Raw genomic sequence first — 20254 nt, forward strand, 5'->3', positions numbered from 1 at the left:
TTATTATCTGATTTACAAATCACTGCCACTGTACTGTATCAGCTGCCAGTGGGTTTGGTTTAGGTTTGTTGCGTTAAATGTTGCATTTATTATTATTATTTATACAAAACTGTCTTTACTGTGACACTGTTACATACTGTGATAGTTTAGTTGTTGCATGCCAAGAAAATAATCAACCATCACCTCATGTCCATCTGGATTAAAATAACAAGCTGCTCAAAAATTACAGTCCACTACAGTATTTTTTTCTTTTAAGGAAAACACATTAAAGACCTTTGTATAGACAGAAGCTAACCTGGAAGTAGTGCCCTCCATTGGCCATTTATATTGTGTTCTGTGTCTACAAAAACACTGACAGACATCTTTCCTCCTGAGTTTCCTCTCCTCCTGAGGTGTGACTTGCCTACTGTGAAATATCATTGTACCCCAAGTGTACACCCAAGCTCATTATAAGCAGTAAGTACTGTATATGCCAACAGCTTACCAAAAATATTTAATCATAACAACATGTAATAATGTCTATGCCTGTTCCTAGCTCTCTATCATGATCAGTTCAGACACATGCCTATTTCATCTGAACTTTTGAGAGAATTCTTTACTATCTATCAAGCATATGAATGGGTAATAAATTAAAGTAGGTTTTACTCAGTGAGTGGAAAAGAAGAAGGTAAAGCACAGATGCTAATAACATTAGTTCTATTAAAGTGTCTCAGTGAACCGCGACAGTCTGACAATGAACCAGTATGCGCAATACCAGGACCTTGAAACTGGAGCAAATAAATGTCACTCAACTATCATTCATTTAATCCACCTCGCTTTTCCTGCGATGAGTATGCTATGGTCTTCATAGTCAGATCTCAATCTATTAAGCAGTGCTCTTCGAGCTGCTCTGCTCATGGTGGCCCAACACTTTACTAAGGCACTTTTTTTCTTTCCCTTTGCTTTTTTTGTCAGGAAGTGCCTTTTCTGTTATGATCTTAAAGCCTTCCTCTGAACGGTGACTGCAGAATAGTTACTGTTACACAAGTTGAATAATTGGACACTATTAAAATAACTCTATGATTAACAATACATTTGATTTGATCCACACAAACTGAAGGATTTGCCTTCATATTTCTTAATTTCAATAGTGCCACTGAATTCGAATGGCTCTATCTGAGCAACACGATCTGTGAATTAGGATTGCAGTACTCGAATGGTGTTGGCTCAGAAGTCTCAGAAGCAACGAGGTGACAGGGTGCTGTCAAGTTTCACTGGTGACAGTAGTGACTGACACTGACGCAGGCTCTGTGTGAATGAGCAGACACCTTCACCGTCAGTGATTCATTCACTGTGATTGTTTGACTGTCTTCTGAGTTGTCCTTCAACATTGCAAAGAATTCAGCTGATTGCTGGTCAGTTCATCTCCGAGAGCATGTTCAAGAAGACCCTAAATGCGCTGGACATCAAAGCCCATATGGGGTCCTGTGTGGGAAAGTCATGGCCATTCATTTTGCAGCCATGTAAATGTAAATGCTTCGTACTTGTATAGCGCCTTTCTAGTCTTTTCGACCACTCAAAGCGCTTTTACACTACATCTGCATTCACCAGTCACACACATTCATACACTGAGCCTAAGTGCTCAAACGGAAACTAACATTCACACTCATCTATACACTCTTTTCCACTCACTGAGTAAAACCTACTTTAATTTATTACCCATTCGTATGCTTGATAGATAGTAAAGAATTCTCTCAAAAGTTCAGATGAAATAGGCATGTGTCTGCACTGATCATGATAGAGAGCTAGGAACAGGCATAGACATTATTACATGTTGTTATGATTAAATATTTTTGGTAAGCTGTTGGCATATACAGTACTTACTGCTTATAATGAGCTTGGGTGTACACTTGGGGTACAATGATATTTCACAGTAGGCAAGTCACACCTCAGGAGGAGAGGAAACTCAGGAGGAAAGATGTCTGTCAGTGTTTTTGTAGACACAGAACACAATATAAATGGCCAATGGAGGGCACTACTTCCAGGTTAGCTTCTGTCTATACAAAGGTCTTTAATGTGTTTTCCTTAAAAGAAAAAAATACTGTAGTGGACTGTAATTTTTGAGCAGCTTGTTATTTTAATCCAGATGGACATGAGGTGATGGTTGATTATTTTCTTGGCATGCAACAACTAAACTATCACAGTATGTAACAGTGTCACAGTAAAGACAGTTTTGTATAAATAATAATAATAAATGCAACATTTAACGCAACAAACCTAAACCAAACCCACTGGCAGCTGATACAGTACAGTGGCAGTGATTTGTAAATCAGATAATAATCAAGCTTTTGTCCAAAACTCTTCAAACTGGGGTGGCAGTGGCACAATGCGGGGGGGCAGTGGCACAACAGGTAAGACTTTGCCTTTGGTGTGAGAGATCCTGGTTCAATCCCCCACTGTGACCCATCCACCATTGTGTCCCTGAGCAAGACACTTAACCCCTAGTTGCAACCTCTGACATGTATAGCAATTGTAAGTCACTTTGGGTAAAAGCATCAGCTAAATGAATAAATGTAATGAATTCAGTTTAGTTCAATCAGATGTCGAAATGATTTCTGACTTGCACCTTGTGGGGGTTTCAAACCATCTATTTCTTATTCCACTGTAGGGTAAACCCTCCATGTGGCCAGCTCTGCTCTATGCCTTCCTCCCTTTGAAATAGGAAACATATCACACAGTGCTTTATATCTACTGTATGCTTTAAATATATCGATCCTATCACTGATGACACACATGAAATCCATTCCCCATCTCGGATTAAGGTTATAAATCCTTTTCACAACCATCACACATACACACACAGCCGGATGAAACGATAACATAGTGCTGTGAGATATGTGTTCAGAGATGTTTTGAAGATGTGCTCTAAGTTCCACCTCCCTCCTTCCCAACAACCTGCAGAGCCTTTAGGGTTTCAGAATCAAATCAGCTGAGCCACACAGGTAGCCGTAACAATGCTGATGCTATAGGAAAGATTATCTTTTAAAATAAGAGATTTTTCATCTTGACAGCATGGCCTCGAAAGTGAAATTTATGTTATTTTACATTTTGTATGTTGGTGACTTGGCGTATTATCCAGGTCACATCTGGCTGTATGCTGAATTGTGGATTAAATTGTGATCCACCACCATGATATGACTTCAAAGCTCAGTGATCTCAAATTTGGGCCCGTCTCAAAGGCTTTGGCATGTGGGAAGGGAAACAAATGTGAAACAGCATCTATCCAGAACTTCAGACATTTGATTGAGAAGAGAGGGTTAGTGTCATGAAGTGTTGTATTCAGCACATGCAATTCCAATATTGCAGTCTCACCGAAGTCGTCAAACAGCATGCAGAGCACTCTGCTTTTAAATGCTAATCTATGATGACACCAAGTGGACAAAGAAGGTAACGTCAGCAGCGTAAATTCTAGACTTGAGTTCTATTTAGTATGGGGAAAAGTGGGGTTTTCTTTTTCTTTTCAGGTATCCATCTATTTGTGTCTGTGACCTCATTCATAACCACCTAGAAAGTTTGGTAAGTTGTTTATTTTCTCAGCTTTTATTTTGGCTCAACCAGCAGGATGTGACAGAGCAGGATTACCCAACTCTTCCCTCAACATCTGGGTGCAACATGCCCAAGAAGATGAGCCGTGTCTCTTCACTCCTGTCACCTATTTATCCAATTTTTTTCTCCACATGCATTCCTTTCCATTTTCCTCTACTATCCTCTACGTCTCCGCACTGCTTCTTTCCTGCAGCCTTTGGCACTGAAACGTCCAAATCAATTTAGTCAGTCTGTTTTATAAGCAGAATGTACCCCCACAATAAAGCAGAAGACAAGTACAGTATCTGCTGCTCAACAATACACAAGATAAATTACATAAAATACACATGCACACATATACATACATTGAAACTGCTATTTTCAGTATGGCAACATAGGGAAACTACAATGAGAACATACTTACCAAAACTTTACTTTAACAGTTTGACATTTTGGGAATTATGATTATTTGCTTTCTTGCTGAAAATTAGAAGAGAAGGTCGAGATATAACATGTTTATCAGTGAACTATAAAGGTGCTGGTGGGTACCTTTGGACAGATCCAGGCTAGCTGTTTGCCTCTGTTTCCAGTCTTTGTGCTAAGCTATGCTAACCAACTGCTGGCTTTAGGAAAGCAAGTCCAATTCCCAGAATGCCTTACTATTCCTTTAATGTGACAAAAATAACTCCAAACCTCAGACACATTGTTGCTTGTCAAATATCAGGTCATCAGTGTTTGCTGCTTCCTTTATCCTTAATTCAGTTTCATATCTGAAACTTTCATTTATATTTTGCAAAGACACAATTATTTATACATTTTAATGTCAATTTATATTACATGTAAAACATGATGTAATCATGTCATCAAAACAGGCCATGCACTTTCAGAAAAAAAAAAATCTTCAAAAACTCGTTTAGTACTTCAGCAATGTTTACTGTTAACTCTGAACAGCAACAGGCGTGCGGATAGCAAACTTTTGAAAATAGTACACAGAAGGACTTTACAGACAGAGCCATTGACATTTGTCCTCCAGGATCTGTTTCAGCTTGTTCTCGCAGAGTCTTATCCCTTGTTCCTGACAAACCAGCTCCTCCTGGATCTCAGTCCAGACATTTCCTCTCCCCCAGGGATTCAGGGCAACATCTCATCTGTGTGTGACTGTAAGTGTATTACAATAGCAAAGTGTGCTGAATCCTCTGGGCTTAGGTTAACTGAAAGGTTCAAGTCCACATTTCATTATGACAGGAATCTTAAATCACATCGACGCTTCAGGGACCAGTCCAACAGGAGGGATCAGAGGGGATCTAGACATGATCAGAGGAAATGGTTTGTATGTCAGAAAGAAAGAATCTAACTGAGGCTCTTCATCATTCTTCCTCAGGTCTGGAAGATACATTTCCTTCAGTACTTTAGATTTTAAACTACTTTTCGGTTCATATTATGGTAATGCTTTATTTTACAAGTCTGTAGTTTCCTCAGATGTTTCCTGAAATACAGCCAAATATACAATTCAAGATGTGTAAAGAATAATGCTTTCAATAATAAAGCAATTATGAATTAATATTTTCTTGGGTTTAAATGGGGTACTTCTTACAAAGAAATTCCTATTTACCCCATGATAGCACAATTTTTCCTTCCAGAAACCTGAAAATATGAAATTCTTAAGAAATTAGGGACATTAGCCATATTGTTTTAAAATTTTACCTTTTTCTTTGAAAGGAAACAAGAAAGGTTTACTTACCTTTTTTTCAAATTTATAATACATTAATTATAATTGTAGAATGTTTTGAAAAGGTTGCTTTCTTTCTTTTGTGCATTTGTGCACAAAAATTAATATAATGCCTGCACTGAATTAGCAGTGGTCATATATAAATATATATAAACTCTTTGAATCTTATACAATGTAAAGTGTGTTTCATCAGTCAAGCCAGAGGCAGAAAGAATGTGTACAGTTCCTGGTCCATTTCACACATATGTTTTCAGCACTCCACCACAGTCTTTCTCCAAGGGGCCCGGGCCCCCTGCTCATGGAGCGGCAGTCAAGAGAGTAAGGCAGAGATAGTGAGCGAATAAGAGGAGTCTGATCACAAGCCAGTATTGGCACCGCTCCCCGCCCTAGCCGAACCTCAAGCGTGTGGGCCCTTGGCGGGTGGATAGACTGGCGGTTCTGGGACTTCGAGGAGGAAGAGCAGCCAGCTGGAGCGGTAACAGAGTGGTATTGTGAGTTGACTGACTGACGCCTCAGTGGAGTAGAGACGCAGGCTGCCGGGGTGGCCTCTTTCTGGGCCTCACAGGGCCCCTCTGTGCCGATGCACTGCTGGAAGTGGGTCAGACAGACACAAGAGCACATTGCAGAGCGATCAAGAGACTGTACGTTCAGCAGAGAACCAAGACAAAGAGGCATCTAAACAGTGACGCTTGTGTACAGTGAGCTGGAAGAGAAGGGGGCAGAAGGTTGACAGAGCTACAAAACTTCTAGTGCAGAGATGATTACCAGCACTGTTGTCAGATTATCTCATGTGATTGTGGATGACAGTCCAAGATTTAAGTTTTGCTCGTTTAATGCAAACCATAACTCAAATGACTAAATTATGTCTGCTCAATGCACATTATTGTCCATTTGTTGTTAGAAAGCCATCAGTGTGCACATAAATCTGTCTCTGCTACCTTTTCTACCCCACAGAAGCCAATGAAGTAACAGTAAAATATACAAAGTAATGATTATTATCATGAGAAGTTTCAGTTGGTTTATGACAACATGAATAGGCCTCTTTGAAGAAATGTTCAAAGCAAGAGGCTGTGGCTTCTCTTGCCAGAAGGAGGCAGTGTTCTCATTCAACGCACATTAACATTCTTCACAGCATCCATTTTGCCTCCAATTCTCTGCAGCTCTTAAGCTGCAAAATGATCGCCACCCACAGAAGCAGAGAGCAGCTAGTTATCTTGTTATTGATGTGGGCACAGAAAAAAAAAGGGCTGCCACATTCTGGCAGACGAGAGGCTGGAGCACAATAACGCAATAAAAAGAAAGATCTGAGAAGTCAGAGGAATGTAAAGAATGGGAGAGTAAAACCTCCTTCAGAGGACAGGATAAAGGCAGTGTCACACTTAAACCTGAAACATGCTTGGAAACACCGTAAAGTTATATTTATGAGATTGCTCAGGGCATTGTGACCACACGCATGCAGAGGAGTGATTGAACTAAAAGTGTGAGGCGCCTGGTCACAATTCAGCCTGAAAGAAGTTTAGAATATTTCAACCCCACCTACACTTGGCATTTACGATCCCATGTAAATAGAGAAAGAGAATGAATAGCTTTTGTGTTGGACTGTGGCTTTAAGTTGCATCCAAACATTTGTCAAACCTCACCCCGCACACCAAAAAAAGTATACCTTAAATAGTTTCAGGAAAGTCACATTCCAGTATGCTGCAACATGTGTTTAAGGAGGGTGAACGTGTTGTTATGCTTTACATCTGTCCCGGCACCTGGTCAGTGCATCATCTGGTTACCAAGTCTGTTTGTTCTGAAACTGAACATGCTTTGTATTTATCCTCCCACATGCAGTCGCAGCAGGGAATGCAGTAAGTTAAAATCACGAAGAGTGGAATAAAAACCTCTTTCAGCCAGTTTCTGGTGACAGTGGACAAAGATACATGATTTGTGGATTTGAGACAAAACAGACCACACCATCACATGCTTGGTCTTGGTAAATACTTTATATGCAATTGTTTCTTGATCTTTGCAAACACTGTATAGAAAACACTTAAGGTAACATTTGTCAAACATGTAAAGCGCGTCTGAGCTTTCAGACAGACATGACACAGTAATCTACAGCTTTATAAACATTCTCCCCCTCTGGCCTGTCCATACACAACCCTCACCTCGCTTTCCACCACATGCAATAACTTCCACACACACGTGTGCACACGCGCACACACACACACACACACACACACACACACACACACACACACACACACACACACACACACAGCCACCACTGTCAGGCTCTCCACTTCTTATTCACAGTAGGCTTTATAACACTCTTTCTGTTTCGTATGATGGTTCTCAACATTTTGTTATTATTTAAAATAGCTATCAACATTTATGCTGTAATATTTGGAAAGTGATATATTTGTATTTACATAAGCTTATTGAGCGAGATTCAAATACAATGTGTGTGTGCATATGTATAATTGTAGGTAGGTGTGTATAGTTGAGTGTGTGTGTGTGTGTGTGTGTGTGTGTGTGTGTGTATTGACCAGAGCCACCAGATCATTCCGTTTGAGTCACTGACTGAAGACTATTTCCATTGATAGAGTCCAATCTCTGCAATACAGTCCAGTTAGAAAAGAAGAAAGTGGTGTGGAGCTCTGATGAGTTTTAGCCCCAAAATGGTTCCACAGTCACTCAGAGAGGCGATGCAGGGCAGCAGAGCAGAGTGAAACCGGTCACTGACTGTCCCTTATAGCTGTCTGTGATAGCATTAGATTATGGGAGACTGAAGTGACCGGAGATGATGTGAGGTGCTCACAGCACGTTGGACTCATCATACATTTAAGCAGAGGCCAGGAGGTGTCTGTCGTTATCTTGGACGGCTGTCTTTTACGGTCCTACAACCTCAATGACGGGCACATTCAGACTCCCGTACTTATGTTTTCTATTCATACCAGATAAAAGTAAAAAAACGTGGCAAATGGTCACAGGACCGTATCTGATTTATTAAAATGGCTCCTTAAACATCAAAAATGGATGCTTCCGGGGCGATGAGAAGTCATCACTTCCAGCTAATCATTTGATATCACCCACCCATAATCTTCCACCTCTTTTCTCTTTCGCACACAGAGATGCAAGCACTCACGTGTACATTCATATACACAAAGTACAGAAGTAAGCAATTACACCTACACACAGAAAAATAAACAAAAGAAAAGGTCGGCACACACACACACACATACACACATTGGGACCTGGGTAAGAGACCAAACTAATGTGAGAGGAAAGTGAGGCACATAATCTGACAGGCCAAATCCAGCCTGAATTTTGGTATACTCAAAACAGAAGTCAGATGTGGATGATTAAGGTGTCGCAGACAGGGCCAGGCTTTAAGCCTAGTGAGAACTCCTAAATTGTAACATCTATGTAGCACCTATATTCTCCCAGGCACCTTACACATATTCTGAATCGTTAAGTACCTATTAAATAGAGACAGTGGCAGAAGCTCCATTGTCCACATGAATAACAGCCATAATGGTGAATAATTTTGGGGTTGGACTAAGGTACCATAGTGATGATATGAATAGTGCTTAAAGGCTTAGCTTTTCTTTCACATGCTCATTTGCTATTACCAAGGTCGAAGGCATGGTAACAAAGATCCACATAATTAAACATTTAAAGAATTTATGTGCTCCAGCAGTCTCATAACCTCTGGGTTGGTACCCGAAATAGGTCACGGGCCTATATCTTCTGGGTCCGTACATGGCAAGAGTAGCAATAGGTTTTCATGAGCTTGGGTCAGAAGAACAGAGACTAAAGTTTGTTGTTTCCTGGATGAAAAAGCTTAAGAACCACAAACAGTGTCTCTGCTGGGTGCAGGAGTGACAGTGGTTGAGAATGGAAATGTCTAGTCAATCTCATGAGGGCTTTTCAGAGGTGCTTGAAAGGCCCCTCTGTGTCGTTGAGGGCCATTTATTCAAAGTGGAAACACTTTGCTATCCCTGTATGTAAATGTAGGTCTTTCGTAAGTCCTTTTTCATCTACCTATCCTTTACAGTATTTAAAAGCTACTTCATTATCCTGGGTGTGTTGGTTCACATGGTCAGATAATTTTGTTCCAAATTGATAACAGAAAGTGATAGTTGGGGAGAATGAGAGAGAGAGCAGGTAATCTGTCCATCCGTCCAGTCACCCCTCGCTTCGTCAGGATGGGGATCCGGAGTTTAGGTGAGTTTCAGTTCAACCATCGTCTGGGGTTGAGTCTTCTGGGGTGGATGAGTCCTCAGCAAAGTCGTCCGATGAACCACTCTTATGGATGCGGCCATCGCTGCGCATGCTGTGGAAAGTCTTGCGGAAAGCCTCCATCATTGAGTGTGCCAGCTTCTTGGCCTCCAGCTTGCTCTCACACTCCACAGCATGGCAGTCCATCTGGAAGGACAGGTCGTCGTTGATCTCCCGGTAGATCCAGGCAAATACATTTGGTCTGACGCTGTGGTCGGCTGTGCAGTAGGCGATCCGCGCTACCTGGTAGGTGTCCATGGTTACTGAGGCCTCGCCGCGCTCATCCAGATGGTGAAGACGCACCTGGAAGGGCCGAATTTCCAGCAGAGAGGTGCCCTGTTGCTGGGTGAGGGCACGATGCTCAACCAGACCCACCACCGCCGACTCTGTGCAGCCAGACAGGAACTGGGTCCCAGAGATAGTCACCTTACCCAGGTAGGCCACCTGCAGGAAATGAGACACACACACACAGACATACTATTAGACATGTCTTTTCCATAATAAGTATGATATAACAAATGTAAATAAAAGGACACAAAAATGGATTTCCTAATTGGAAATATTTTCTTGGAAAAAAAAAAGTTCAGTATCAACTCAGATATATCATCATTACATTTTTTTTTAATTTTGGGACATCCAACATTTAATGTCATTAAGACAGGCAAGAAGATCGTTAGGCTGCTAGATTTATTGGACTGCGATGGGCCAAATAACCAAGTCATTTGCATAGAAAAAGAGGAGAGGAGGACATCATGGTTTGGTATCACCTGGCTGAGCGGAAACGTGGTAATTAAAAACAACAGTGGGCCAAGAATGGACCCTTGAGGAACACCACAATTAAACGGACATAGGTAAAAGAACATTCAGGTGAAAGATCAGTGGAGACCTGGCCACCATATTTTAATATCTGTAAAAAGGAGTGTTCACCCATCAACACTGGATAGTTCTGCATGTTCAGTCAAGATACTACAGATGCTGAGTCACTTTCATGATACATGGAAGCTGTTATCAGGGTAAAGGATTGTCCAAATCCATACTAAACTGGTCTTTATCTTTAAATGTGAAAAACAAGACTGGACTTATTTCCACATTATGTCAAATCATCTCAGGCAGTTTTCAATATTAAAAACATCACTGCTAATTAACATGGAGCAGAGTGAAAATAATTTAGTGAACTAATCAATTCAGTGTACATCTTCAGGTTAATTGACCTCGGAGACTGGGGTGCATTAAGTCTCTCTGTAGTGTTAAAGAGAGCCTTTTCTAATTTTCTGTGGTGACTGTGCAGACATTATGAATAATGTGTGTGTGCTACTTCCCAAAGAAAAAAATATGTTGAGCAGTGGCTGCAACAAGGACCATAGAATACCATAGTAATGACACTACATACCAGGAGAGCGATAGACTGAGGAGATGGAGAGGGATAAGAGGAGAGAGAGAGTTAAGAAGTGAACAAAGCTGGAGTTTTCAATGGGAAAGTGGCCAATTGGAGAGCAGTCCAGGAATAATGGCTGACTTGTGCGCTTTCTCTACATGGTGTGTTCTTTATAGCTTTATAAAAATACACAGAAGAGGAGCCTGCAACAAGTCAAATACTCAGAGTTTTTTTACTCCTGTCTGTGTTTATACTGGGGCAGGGGGATACTCCTCTCTCTCAAGAGTTCATTACAGCTGGCTTACATGCAGCACACATTTGACACATGGCTGCAGATAACATGTGAGTGCAATGATAAGAGTGAATACTGAAGGAAATATGTGTATCAGTCTGGAACATTTACATAAGACGTGGCCTGCATTCATAGCTCGATCCACATCTGCCCAATGTCAAGCCAATCTCTGGTCTTGATTACACTATTCTCTTAAGCAACTTAGTTAAACTATTAGGCCTATCTTTTCAGTCTTATGTTTATCTTACGTTTTATTATTCTGACAACAGCAGAGATCTAACCAGCAGATCAACAGATACCAATGCCAGACTGATATAGAGCACCAGAAAATGACACAAAGCAGAGGACTGAGACGTGTTTTATTCATCACATGATATGACTGGTTCTCTTCTTTCACAAGTTTTGTTTAGTCTGCAACCATGAAGTCTACCTACCTGCCGCTATGATTTTCACTGAATGGGATCTTTCAGTGTAAGCATGTAGAACAGTCAGCCAGTCAGTCCAACCTCTTGGTTAGACAGGTAGTTACAGTTTTATGTAGGGCAACATTTACCATTAAGAAACAATTATGCAACCAATATGTAAAAACCGACTATCTTTGGTAAGGATGCACTCAAGTTGGAATAAAATATAGTGCCCTGCCAAATAATTTTATTAAGCATGCACTCTTTGTAATGCCAAATCTGTAGAGCACACAAAAGTCCAATTACAAATAAACACATACATGAAAGAATTAGAATATCCTTATTTTAAAAAAGTGGAAATGAAAAGTGATGGAGAAATGGAGCTCCAACAGAATGGTAAAGAAAGAGGAAGCCAGTGAGACACAGAAAACAAAGGAAACAAACACAAATTTATCAACGAAAATTGTATTATAATCAAGCATTTCACCCTCCCTCCCTCCCTCCCTCCCTGTAAACGAACAGTTCAACATTTTAGAAATTATGTCAATTCACTTTGTCTCCAAAAGTGACATGAAAAGATAAATTAATGTGCATTTGTGTGGAGCTGTAGTGAAGAGGTGGTTAGCCTGTCTTAGCAGACTAGAAGCAGGAAGAAACAGCTAGCCTGACTATCCAAAGATTTAAAAAATATAGTACTGACACCTCTAAAGTTAACCTATTAATCCACTGTATCTCCATTTTGTTTTCTAAATCTGTACACAAACAGACATGTAAAAATGACAATCTTATGCTATACCTATTTTTAGCTAGGCTAACATCTCCTCGCTGGGTGATTTTTTCCCCGCCAGATTTTTGCCAGCTCTTACTTGACGAACACCAGCTTTGCATCTAGTCCTGCCCCCTACTCTGAATCTGATTGCTTAACCCTAACCCTACCCTTAACCAACCTACAGAGGCAAAGGACTAGCCAATAAAAGGCAGAGTTGTTGAAAATCGGGCAAAAATAACACCTTCTGGCCCCCAGCTCTGTACTTAAAGCTCAGACATGAGAGTGGTATAAATTGTCATCTTACGCTTGGACAGAAAGCAAATAAGTGTCTTTCAAATGCTGAACAAGCATAGTATATGTTGCAGACTGTTTCCAACACTTCTTCAATAAACAAAAGGCCAAAACATACATAGACAGCATATAAACAAAATGTTAGAACACATGCAACAATATAATGCCAACATCAGTCTCTTTGGGCAATAACGGAAATGTTACAGAAAGACAGAGGTTAAGTGCACCCATATTCCTTTAAACTGGACCAATCGTAACATAAAATATTTCATATGATAGGCGTGCTGGTAAATGAACACAAGTAGCATATTTCACCCAAATGATGTCTAAACAGCAAGAAGAAAAGAAGAAAAGATTGTGGTGTATCTACTCAAAAGTAGTAGGCGTGTAGTATCTGCTCTCTATATAAACACACACACACACACACACACACACACACACACACACATTTGCTACCACTATGGTGTATTAGACCCTGAAATACCCTGATTGCAGCGCGACATGACATTGATTCACAGTTTCTTATAGGCAACAGTGAGATCCAGGCAGTGAAAGCAGCAACCTCCTCACTCCTGGTTTTCATTAGTGGTGGCCGCGGGGTGGGACATTCAGCCTTTGCACCCGATCCCTCATTCAGCTGAGTACCACAGATCTGCAGGAGCAGCCTGGAGGCAGGGTGGTTTGCTAGTCAACCACACTGACACTCTCTCACAGCCAGGAGGCGGTCAGTCATTCAGCCAGCCAACAAATCCAAAGACTGTGCCAAGGTACATTAACCATCCGCAATGTGCTGTTTGTATGTAAAACAGCAGTAATGAGTCATTGTGGACTTCTTTTCTCTGTCTCTCCTGTTTTCATATTGAATTACAAGTTTAAACCGTAAGCGTTTCTTGTGATTGCTTGCTTCCTACTTGAAAGGCTGACAGCTTAGCCAGGTTTAATTCTCTCACTAAGAGTAGGCCAAAACACAAAAGTAAGTAAGTTCTCTCAATCGTACTCAGGGGCAGACTGGGACAAAAATTCAGCCCTGGCACTGTAGCCATGCCCACCTTACTACACATCCCCACAAACACACATTCACTACTTAGGATGAATTTGTGTACAGATGGTGAGATAATATAAGAAGTAGGCCTACCGTATGTAACAGCAAGGGTGTCACTTTGTGTTGTAAAGAGTTGGTAACATAAGGTCTGAGATTAGGGGTGTGATGAAAGACTTTGGTCATGAGAACAAGACGAGAAGATATTTTAACACTATTTTGAAGAAATATTCGATGATAAAATGTATGAGTGGGGGATCTGGGGGTCCCCCCCCCAGAAGATTTTGAGCATTAAACTCTCAATTTCCTGCATTCTGGAGACATTTTCTGCACCAATTTATGGAGTAAATGTCTTTATTTATATGAATGGAAGCACAAAATTAAGCAGGTGACAATTCAAAATATAACAATAAAATGGAATATAATGCAGTAATCAGTAGCTTTTTTTGTTGCTTAAGTAACTTTCTTGGACAATGCACATTTGTTTCTTCTGTATTCAAATTGCATTGCATGTTTCTGATTGTGCAAGTAAACCTTTCTCAAAGCATTTTCATTCAGCCTACAAGAAGACCAGGGGTCTCTATCTGTACTGATTCCAGCAACGTCCATGAACACAGTAGCCGATTTAAACATTGCAGAAAAATGTTTTCTCACACACTGCTCTCAACATTGGAATAAACATGAATAAAAACATTACTCACTAGCCTACTTAATTCTGCTCTCCTTGTCTTCACTTCTAATATTTCCACACAAGCAAGGAACATACACCTCTGCTGCAAACACAGCGGCTTGCCCTACCTCTTTCTTTTTCTCTCTCCCTGTATTTGTCGGCCCTGTTGACTTTCTCCATAAGCAGTGGGCTGTTTTATGAAGTGGCACAGCATTCACGATTTTCACCCGCGATACCGTTTTCACCCGCGGGTGCGCGGAGGAGGCTTGTTAATGAGGAAGCCAATCGAAACCGTCAACATTGTACTCAGTTGCACCTGCACCAAAGTGTTCACTGTTTTTTTCCTGGTCCATGCTTGTGAAATATCCACCGTCTGAGTCTTATAACATAATGGAGGATCAATGGCCGCTCAAGTAAAGCTGATGTGTGGGAAACACTGATATTAATTTCAATCTGACCAGCCCACCGCAAAACAAATAGTCCAAATAGTCCCTCTGCTATATGCCAGAATTGCCAGGTGGCCAATTTGCCCCTGATCATACCGTCTGTTCTAAAAGGAAAAGAACCATCTTCATTAGAGGTAACTTGTTGAGTTGTGTCCAAAAACCATATTTTTGTCCTTAGATAAAGAACAAAACACACTCCATTATCAAAGCAGCAACTTGTTTGTCTAAACATTACATTTCTTTCCAGACAGGCATGCGATGAAATAAAGTAGCCTATGACAAGTGTGTGTGTGCATTTAAGGTGGAGAGAAATGTTGATATAAGTTAGGAGTGTGTGAGGTGAGGGGGTCACCAGACTGAGCAAACATTAGTGTGTGTCTTAAAAGTCTAAACTAAATATGTAGCTGAAGGGGAAATTGTTAAATTGCTCAAGCATAAAGATGAGGAATGGATAGAAATAGAGAAAACACTACTTAGAAGGCTTGTTTATAAAAAAAGAAACGTATACACCACTAAAACTCTGCACATGCAGTACTTCAAGCAACCATTTCAACTGTAGGTGGGGACAGAGACATTTTTAGCCTTCACAGCTAAGACAACACTGAGCCCATTTACACCTGGCATTTAACTGTGGTCTGTAGGTGAACACAGCATCTAATATTTACTTGCATATATTCCTTTTGCCTTCAGAACTACCTTTATTCTTCGTGGCATACTTTCATCAAGATGACTGAGAGACCTTGGTCCATATTGACATAAAAGCATCAAGCAGTTGCTGCAGATTTGTCGGCTGCACATCCATGATGCAAATCTCCCGTTTCACCGCATCCCAAAGGTTCCTCTATTGGATTGAGATCTTGTGACACTGCGGAGGCCATTGGACGCTGTGGTCATGAAGGGATGGACATGGTCAGCAACAATACTCAGGTAGGCTGTCGCGTTTAAACTATGCTTTTAACTATTCTGAACCTACAATCTGAATGTCGCAGCTGAAATCGACATTTTCTATTGTCCAATTTTTGTGAGCCTGCGCGAACTGTAGCCTCAGTTTCCTGTTCTTAGCTGACAGGAGTGCCTGCCCATCTGGCACCAACTACCATGCCCAGTTTAATGTCACTTAAATTCCCTTTTTTCCCCATTCTGATGCTCGGTTTGAACTTCAGCAAGTTGTCTTGACCACGTCTACATACCTAAGTAGCTATTTGTGTTAACAAGCAATTGAACAGGTGTACCTAATAAAGTGGCCGGTGGGTGTCAGGAACAATTTAATGCACAGGAGGGCACAAGTGACAACTTTAATTGTCCCAAATCATTAACAAAGACACAATATAGTGACTGGTTATATAACACAGACAGGGTAAGATACAAAACAAACAGATTTGGACTTTTCTATTAGATGAATCACTTTGATTAATTTGGTTTTCTGGTTTTCTAGTCTGTGCAGGGCACATAGTGAATTGAAGAATGGATATTTTGAATTTGCAGGGAATTCACCGGCACAACAGTAAAGCTTCTTCTCGGGCTGAGCCACACATAAGAAAATACGGCAGATCAACCGGCAGACAACAACAGGACTATGGGCCAACAGAAATAACACATTATAAGAATTCAGTTTTAAAGTGGAGAAGTTGCTTTGATACTTCCTTCTAAGAATGTCTTCCTTCCTTTCTTAAAAATATGGTTCAGACTTGAAACCAAACCCAAATAATGCTGAACACAGCCTCAGCTGTGCAGTACATCATCTGAATATTTTTTTGGTTTGTAGGCAAACATGATGGAAAATGATACTTTTGTAGGCAGAAAGAAGCCAGTGAGAGACGTGGGCGATCACGTTACCACATTTTTATCTAACATCTGACACCAGTTGAATGCCTGAATTACATACAAAGCGGCAGCATTCAAATCCTAACAGAAGCACGAGTGGTTCTCTGCACAATATGTGCGTCTGGAAGCGAGCCAAGTGCAGAGGTGGACCTGAGACAAGTTAGTGGGTGACTTTTAACAGCTATAGTGTGTTCAAGAGAGTCTTCGTGAGAGTGTGTGAGCGCATCAGGAAGGTTTCCAAAAGGTACAAATCACGGGTTATGATTTGAACAATAAAGAGAACACTGACTCAAACAATCGTAAATTCTCCAGAGGGAGAAGATACATGATTCAGGTTGGACTCACTGACGGTGAAGAAATGAGCTGCTTTCAGGATCTCCAAAGACTGCATGAGTCAGTGTTTGTGCAGTGCATGAAGCGCTTGTTGGTTTTCCATACATCAAGCTCTAGGTAGAATTGATACATCATCCCAGACCAGAACACATCTGCTGTCCTCTGCTCTGGCTGCCTGCTCACCAGTCGTCTTAGCTCTGCAAGTCAGGCAGGCAACTTAAATCATTCCAGAGATCTACAGAATCCTCCCCTTTGTTTCAACTTTCCATGTGTTTCTCCTCTTTCTCTTCCACTCTGTTGTCTCTTCTTCTCTCCACTCTCGTCTCTCTTTCACTCATTTCTTTCTCCCATCATCTGTTTCACCTCTCCTCTATCCTCACATCCCCTCTACTGTTCTGCACTCTCTTCTACAGCTAACTCTTACCAGTCCTATACCGTCAGACTGAAAATATTGATTCCATATGAAGCAATATGGAGACAGAAATAAAGATCAGTTCCAGGAACGAAGGCCTTGGGGGCTGCTATGAAGGAATGCTACAAAGAGAAATGGAGTAAACAGACCGGCAACGGACAGACAGGCTGAGGGAAGAAGGTGGAAGTTGAAATTTTAACTATCCACTGGATAGTTGCTGCAGACAAGAACTAAATGTGTACCTGCTTCGTAGGAGAGAAACAGAAAACAAAAGAAATGGATTGTAAGTGTTAGTGTAAGATCACGTTTAAACATTTGCATGTGTGCTGAGACATGTGGCCACCATTACTGACTCTTGGTTTACGGAGGATATTGTCCTGTTCTATTCTCTCTCTCCTACATTGGGACACTCATGACGGGCCGCCACAACCTACAAGGTGAAGATTACATGACAGACAGAGACGGCTGAAGTCTTCAGTAGGCTAGTTTTTGGTAGCCTTGCTACCTTGTACTGTAAAAGGGTTTTTAAAAAGTTCACATTTTGAAAAATTGTGCAGATATTATCAGCCAATATGACCTAATTGCAGATTAATTGGTATCTGTGTTTACAACAGCCAATAAATGATGATAAAAAAAAGAGACGGATCCATGAATCATCTTATTGTGAGTGTTGTCATTGCATAGTTTTTCTACCAGAGTGCACTCTGCAACTCACCTGCAACACGCGTGTGGAATGCCAAATATCCACCACAAAATGCAGAAATCCTAATAGTACTATTTTTGACAACAAAAAACATTTATTTTTAAACTGCATCATGTTATTTTATCTTGTCTCATAACTACACGTTAACGACAAATGTTAGGGATAATCTTTGCTTATGTTGTGTATTTTTGAAAAGAAGAAAAAATAAGAAATCGGTATCAGCCTTAAAAATCAGTCAGGCTGTACTGCACACTTGACACAAAGACTGGAAATAGGGAAAACAGCTAGCTCATATTTAACAAAATCCAGGGTTACAAGTAGATGTTGCCTGATGTTAAGGGGCCACAAGCCAAAAAGGTTGAGAGTCACTGCTGCAGATCTGGTGGTGTTGGTCCATCTGTGCTAAGAGACGTGTATAGTACTCATCACGGAGGTGTGGAAATACGTACAGTCCATGCTGGTTTATGCAGTCTCTACATCTCTGCATGTTTACAACACTGCAAAAGACTCTGCACACTGTAGCACATGCATGCCAACACAGTCACTCTGCCACCACTGCTTCTAAGTGCCTAACGTGCCAGTAACAATGCTTTGTGTGTATAATGATGAATGAGGCAAACAGATTTTAACATTTAACATTTTTTGATGAATCAAAAACCAACAATGCCTGAAACCACAACTATGGAATGACAAAGGAGAAACAGACAGACATGCAGGGTGGGAGAGACAGACAAAGAGAAAGTAAACAGATGGGGAGAAAAGTTGATAGAAAATGAATTTAAAGAAAGGACAGAAGAAAGTGAGGGATTCACAGAGGGAGACAGAAAAAACATCCGCAGCCCAACAAGTGAGCCGGTGGGGACAGAGACAGGAACATCCTGGTCCACGAACACACAACACACACTGTCTATGTGTCTGTCTATGTCATGTCTATGTGAGAGTCTGCATTTGTGTGTAAGCACACAGGCATGCATCTGTGCATAAGAGGTGCAGAGCATGGGCAGCTGCTGCCGCTGGAGCCACAGCTGTTTCGGCTATCAGCAAAAAAAAATTTTTTTAAAAGACCTGAGGAGATGAGAAGAAAAGAACAGGAGGAATGGGAAAAGGAAAAGAAGGAAGAGAGACTCAATGAGGATATACCTGTCCCTACGGAGAGGCTTTGGAAATGTGGAGAAATGGTCAAGATGACAGGAAGAAGGGCTAAGAGCAGAACAAGGAGGCAGTTGTGGAGGAAAGCAGTTTGGTCCCATTGGATCTAGTCAGGGAACAGACTGTGATGTGAAGGTACAAACATTCTGCAACACTTCTGGAACCCATCGTTCCAGCAAGATGCACTTTCCCAGACACTGGACCAAGGACAAAGTGGTGGTGCAGACAAAACACATGGTCTTTCTCTCAATCTGTTGTCTTTTTTGCCCCCTTTGGTAACATTTTGTTCCAACCAGTAAATGTTTGTGGTCTTTTCCAAATGGCACAAGAGGAGACCAGTGTGAAAATGCGATTGTTTTTGTTCATGCCTCAGTGGAAACATCAGATTTGGAATGAACAATGTCCAAATGGAAGCTCGTAACTTCCAAATAGTCACCTTTGCAGGTAATTCAGAAAAGATGGGGTAACAAGAGGTTAACATCAACTGGACAGTGAGCTATGGCACATTTATGTGTATGGACATTTTAGCATATTCATGCAATTATGAATATACAAGCTTAGTTTAAAGGAATAATTTGGCATTTTAGGAAACACGCTAGTTCACTTTCTTGCCAAGAGTTAGATGGAAAAAATGATACCAATGTATGCTAAGTATGAAGCTACAGCAGCAGCTGGATAGTGTAGCTGAGCACAAAGACTGGAAACAGGAGGAAACGGCTAGCCTCTGAAGTGACTGGCCATGGTCAAGAAATAGTCCAAATTGTTTCCTGCTTCATCCAAGTCAATGGGCATTAATATGGAGTTGGTCCCCGCTTTGCAGCTATAACAGTTTCCACAGATCTGAGAAGGCTTTCTACGAGATGAGTGTGTCTGTGGGAATGTTTGCCCATTCTTTCAAAAGAGCATTTGTCAGGTTCAGACACAAATGTACAAGAGGGTCTGGCTCACAATCTCAGTTCTAGTTCATCCCAAAGGTGTTCAGTAG

The 20254-nt window shown here is 41.0% G+C and overlaps 1 protein-coding gene across 1 annotated transcript in view; it reads right to left on the reverse strand.

Annotated features, from left to right (window-relative positions):
• Window positions 1-7262: 7262 nt before the first annotated feature.
• The window catches only part of pid1 (phosphotyrosine interaction domain containing 1), a 30308-nt gene continuing 17316 nt past the window's right edge, over window positions 7263-20254 (reverse strand). The window contains exon 3 of the mRNA XM_046074251.1: window positions 7263-10006. Coding sequence (XP_045930207.1) covers window positions 9521-10006 — 486 coding nt within the window. The 3' untranslated portion in view covers window positions 7263-9520. The remainder of the gene's footprint in view (window positions 10007-20254) is intronic.

This window comes from Micropterus dolomieu, linkage group LG17 (genome assembly GCF_021292245.1).
Source record: "Micropterus dolomieu isolate WLL.071019.BEF.003 ecotype Adirondacks linkage group LG17, ASM2129224v1, whole genome shotgun sequence".
NCBI lineage: Eukaryota > Metazoa > Chordata > Actinopteri > Centrarchiformes > Centrarchidae > Micropterus > Micropterus dolomieu.